The sequence below is a fragment of the Macaca nemestrina genome, chromosome 5 (genome assembly GCF_043159975.1).
Source record: "Macaca nemestrina isolate mMacNem1 chromosome 5, mMacNem.hap1, whole genome shotgun sequence".
NCBI lineage: Eukaryota > Metazoa > Chordata > Mammalia > Primates > Cercopithecidae > Macaca > Macaca nemestrina.
This window is the reverse complement of record NC_092129.1, coordinates 29,575,905-29,581,316: the sequence shown is the minus strand read 5'-3', so window position 1 is coordinate 29,581,316 and position 5,412 is coordinate 29,575,905. Positions and strand designations below refer to the sequence as shown.

General features: G+C 46.3%; 1 protein-coding gene across 3 annotated transcripts in view; it reads right to left on the bottom strand.

Annotated features, from left to right (window-relative positions):
• Positions 1 to 1,025, bottom strand: part of LOC105465545 (ring finger protein 217) — a 135,449-nt gene extending 134,424 nt beyond the window's left edge. For all 3 annotated transcript variants that reach the window (XM_071096405.1, XM_011713998.3, XM_024787852.2), the window contains exon 1: positions 7 to 1,025. In XM_071096405.1, coding sequence (XP_070952506.1) covers positions 7 to 888 — 882 coding nt within the window. In that variant the 5' untranslated portion in view covers positions 889 to 1,025. The remainder of the gene's footprint in view (positions 1 to 6) is intronic.
• Positions 1,026 to 5,412: the final 4,387 nt, after the last annotated feature.

Genomic DNA, 5,412 nt, shown 5'->3' with positions numbered 1-5,412 from the left:
AGTTACCTGGGCGCTCAGGTAGACTTTGAGGCACTCCTCGCACACGGCCTTCTTGCAGCAAGGCAGGGGCTTGATGGGCTTGTCTTCCAGGCACACCCGGCACATCAGCACCATGAGGGGCGCATAGGGATCCCCTACACCGCCCAGGCCAGAGTAGGGTGGAGCTCCCAACAGGCTGGGCATGGAGAACGGCTCGGGCGCCAGGTAGAACTCCAGCTCGATGCTGCCGCCGTCGGGGGAGAGGGAATCCGTTGGGAGGGACAGTCGGGGGCTGGGGAAGGAAGAGCGGGTGCTGGGAGGGTTCAGCACTGGCGGAGCCCCAGGTGGCGACGCGGGCGGCGAGAGCTGCTCCGAGGCGGGGGCCTCTGGCAGGTCGCTCTCCACGCAGTACACGGAGCAAAAGACTTGTCTCTTGGCGAGGGGCGGGCGCCGCTGACCCAGCACGTCCAGGACCAGTCCGTCGGCGGCCCCCGCGCGGGTCCTGGGCTCCAGCTCCTCGCCGGGGGGCGCCTCCTGCTGTTCATCCCCTCCCTCTTTTCGATCCCCAGCTTCCTCCTGTTCCTCCTCCAGCTCCAACTGCAGTTGCAAGGTCTGGGGGTTGAGAGGCCCGGTGAGTGCCAGTCCCGCAGGCTGCGCCGGTGCTCGGCTCTTCCTCCAGCCCGGGGCCCCCAGGCTCCTCGCGGGCTCCGGGGCGCTGGTGTCCGCGCAGCCCCAGTCGCTTCCGCAGCCACCGCCGCTCGGTTCGGCGGAGGCGGCGCGCAGCGGGGGTGCCCGGGCGCTGTCCCCCTGAGGCCTCGGGGGCTCAGGGAGGCCCGCAGTGCCACCGGCCAGGGTCTGCGACTCCTGGGGCCCGCCGCCGCCGCTCACCGTGCTCTGCTCCTCGCCCATCGCCGCCCGCGGCCCGCGCCGCCGCTGCCCATCCAGCCGCCGGGACCCCCACCCGGCGCCGGCGGGCAGCGGGGGCAGTGGCTGGGCTCGACTCGCGGCTCCGCTTCTGCTTCCGGGTCCCTCCTCCTGGGCTGGGACGCCCCAAGTCCCCTCCGGGGAGCCCGTGCTCCGGGGCCGAGGCGCGTGGGGAGCCTGGCCCGGCCCGCCGCTCCTCCTCCTCGTACTCTGGCGCGGCCAGGCACCGCCTCGGGGGCGCCGAGGGCCGCTGGCTCTGGGCTCGGGCGCGCCCGCCCCACATGCAGCTCAGGGCGGCGCCGCAGCCCCAGCGAGCCTCGGGCGGGACAGAGGGGTCCCGGTGGAGACTGCCGTCAGTCCCGCGCCATCACCGGTCCCGGCTGCCGGACGCGCGGTCGGAGGGCGGTGGTCAAAGGGTCGAGGGGCCTGTGGCGCCGCCGCGGCGCGCACCAGGAGGTGCAGCCGGAGCGCTGACCAGCCGCAGGGCCCCTGGGGGAGAGGCCGAAGCGGGCGACCTCCCTCTCCCCGCGCTTCACCTACAGCCCTCCTCGCCGCCCCTCACCCCACCCCTTTGGTGCACACCTCCCCACACGTACACACGCGCGCAGGCACCCGCGCGCGCACACACACACGCACACCCTGAGTGGGTGTGATCTAAGAGCTGAGATGCGCTCTCTCGCCCAGAGTTCACACTCGGCCTCAACAAAACCCTCAAAGCAGGCAGGCACCCCTTTGGTCTCCGCATTCAGTAGAACTTCCTACAAAACTACTAAACACTCAGCTCTGGAATTAGAAAACGCTGGCTATTTAGGATGTCGAGTTCAGAGAAATAATGCTAACGATTATGAATTCTAAATGCTGTATATTACACCTCTGTTTTTCTGCCTAGTGGAGTAGAAAGAATCTTTGAAACCCATAAATAATCGAAAAAGTACTTTCGATCTACTCCTCCAACTGTAATCCTTACAAGAGTGGGTAACTAATTTAAGATTTGTCCCTTTTTCTTCCCCTACAGAAGTGAGAAGGTTTTTTTGTTTTTTGTTTTTTTAACCCTTTTCAGTATTCCAAAATGGATAGCACAAGGTGGAAAAATGTCCAGGCCTAGTTAATAAACTGGATCATTAGTGGAAATCATGGGCAGTTTCATTAGCATAACCATATTTATCCTCAAAACTGTTTCCAAAACAACAATTATATTTGAGCCAGAACTTAATTATGTGTTGATCTATCTTTATTTTACAGGAAGTATTACTCACCCAGACACTGGTGTGTTTTAGTTCCCTAAAGCCAATGAAAACATTTTTGGGAAGCCAGCCCTTGTTTTTTTCCTCCTGAGAGGGAATTCAATTTACACATTCATGTAATAGCACGGAGCTGTAAAGTGTGTAGAATTTTATTTTTTAATCTCGAATTTGTTATTGGGTTGTTCTAAAATATTTTCCAAATCAAATGCAAATGATACAAACTAAGAAAGCAGTGTAATGTCAAAGAACATTTCCATCATATATGTGTGTCTGATGCTCAGTTGCAAGCGAAGGTATGAATTCGATGTCTAAACGCCATGTCATCTATCGGTCTGACCCGAGAATGGAAAATTCTTATTTTGAAGATTAAATGCTATTCGAGGATTCTTTTCTTTTTTATCTCAGCTAAGTGATTTCCTGGTAACTGCTGTTTTCTCCGAATGATACTTTAAGTGCTTATTGTTTTAAAGACAGAGACAAGAAACCTACTTTTGTGTGCCTTTTGAGTGTGCCAACTGATGGCCAAGCCACTATTCTTTCCAGAGATATAAAAGTAATCTGCGTTTTCCAGGTGACAACAGGCTAAAACTAGAGTATCAATAATGGATGCCAAAAAGTATATTCCCACAGCGTCTATTGGAATAAAACCTCTCAAAGTCCTCTTACAGTTTTGGGAACCCCTCCTCACACACATTTTTCACTCGTATTCTGAGAACTTGTTCTTCCAGTGTTTACCATTTTATTCCTTATCCCTTAGGTTCCAGCTTACTGGAAGTGGCTGTCCTCTACACCAAACCCATTAGAAGTCCCTGCTGGGACACCTGATGGTCGCCCATATCTCTGCTGGTTAAAACTGCAGCCCTTTATTCTTCACTATAGAATTCATCGGGCCTTTGTGAAAATAGAATAATATATGGTTCCCTATTTCCACCCTCCAGATTGGCCCAAACTTGCCTGAATCCTTGACCCACCACCCCGGCATTCAATCTAGCGCTCATGGGACTCCAGCAGCAGGGAAATGAATTAAATTAAAAAGTTAACATGGTGGTTCCACCAGGAATTTTCTCTGAAGTGCACGAAGCACCAGTAATGATTGTGCCAATGGGATTAATTTTTTTAAAGAAGGATTGGTTGAAAATATTTTATTAACTAATATTTAATATTTTAGCAAAAATTCCATTTATGTACCACAAATTTAATATTCTCAAAACTCAAACCATCTGCTCCATCTCAGGTTGTATACAACTGTTGATACAACGTAGGTACTATCACTAATATCCTGCTCCTACATCAAAGCCTCAAAATGTCTTAATCTGCAGTGAATTGTGTACCTTCCCTAAAATCCAGACTTCAGTATCAGAAAACTATGTCAGTTTTAGAATGCAGTTTTTTCTATTATTGCCTTTCTTATTCTGGCATTAAAACATGACTTGTTTTTGGCTCCCTTGAATTTTTTTTTATCATTTTTATTAATGCATAATATTTGAACATATTTGTGAGATATGCATGATATTTTGATACATGTGTACGATGTGTAATGATCAAATAAAGGTACACAGGGATTCATCACCTTGAACAGTTATTATTTCTTTGCATTGGAAACATTTCAGATATTCTCTTCTAGCTATTTTGAAATATACAATATATAGCTATAGTCAGCCTACTGTGCTATTGAACACGAACTTAGTCCTTCTATCTAACTATATGTTTGTATACATATAACCAACTTCTCTTCATCTGCCCCTATGTTTCCAGCCTCTGGGAACTATCATTCTCCTCTCTATTTTCATGAGATCAACTTTTTAAACTCCCATAATCAAGAACATGTGGTATTTGTCTTTCTGCACCTGCCTTATTTCATTTAACATAATGATCTCCAGTGCCATCTATGTTGCTGTAAATGACAAAATTTCATTTTTATGGCTAAATAGTATTTTATTGAATATACATACCATATTTTCTTTATCCATTCATCTGTTGATAGACACTTAGTTTGATTCCATATCAACCTATTGTGAATAGTGCTGTAATAAATACAGGAGTGCAGATGTCACTTTGATTTATTTCCTTTCCTGTTACTGGATAAATACCCAGTAATGAGATTTCTGGATCATATGGTAGTTCTATTTTTAGTTTTTTGAGAAACTTCCATACTATTTTCTATAATGGCTGTACATATTTACATTCCCATCAAGAGTGTATAAAACTTCCTTCTTCTATGCATCCTGGCCACCATTTGTTATTTTTTGTCTTTTTGATAATAGTCATTCTAACTGCGGTAAGATGATATTTCATTGTGGTTTTGATTTGCATTTCTCTGATGATTGATGATGCTGGGCATTTTAAAAATAAACTTGTTAGCCATTTGTATGACTTCTTTTGAGAAAGAAAGTGTAAAAGAAAGTCTTTTAAGTTGATTTGTGTGATCAACTGTGTGAGTGATAGGTGTCTAGTTTCATTCTTCTGCATATGGATTTCCAGTTTTCTCAGCATCATTTATTGAAGAGAATGTCTTTTCCCCAATCTTTATTCTTGGCACCTTTGTTGGAAATTAGTTGGCCATAAATATGTGGACTTAATAATATTTCTGGAATCTCTATTCTGTTTCATTGGTCTATGAGTCTGTTTTTATACAGACTTTCTTTTATACAAACAAGAAATGTCTATTAATTTCCTTTGCCCAATTTTTAGTGCAATTATTATATACATTATACTGTTGAGTTTTTTGAGTTCCTTTTATATTCTGGATATTAGTCCCTTGTGGGATGACTAGTTTGCAAATATTTCCTCCCATTCTGCAGTTTGTGTCTTTGCTCTCTTGATTGTTTCCTTTGCTGTGCAGAAGTGTTTTAGTTTGCTGTAATCCCATTTGTCTATTTTCCCCTTTACTGCCTGTGTTTTTGCAGTCTCAGTCATGAAATTATTGCCTAGACCAATCTCCTAGAGCATTTCCCTTATGGCTTCTTGTAATAGTTTTATAATTTCAGGATTTGCATTTGTATTTAATCCTTTTTGAGTTGATTTTTGTATATAGTGAGTGATAGGGACCTAGTTTTATTATTCTGTATATGGATTTTCAGTTTTCTCAGCACCATTTATTAAAGAGGGTGTCCTTTCCACAGTGTTTTTGCTTAGTGCCTTTGTTGAAAACCCAGTCGGCTGTAAATATGGGGACTTATTTCTGGATCTCTATTTTGCTTCATTGGTCTAGAGTCTGTGTTTATAACACTACCATGCTGGTTTGTTTACTATGGCATTGTAATAT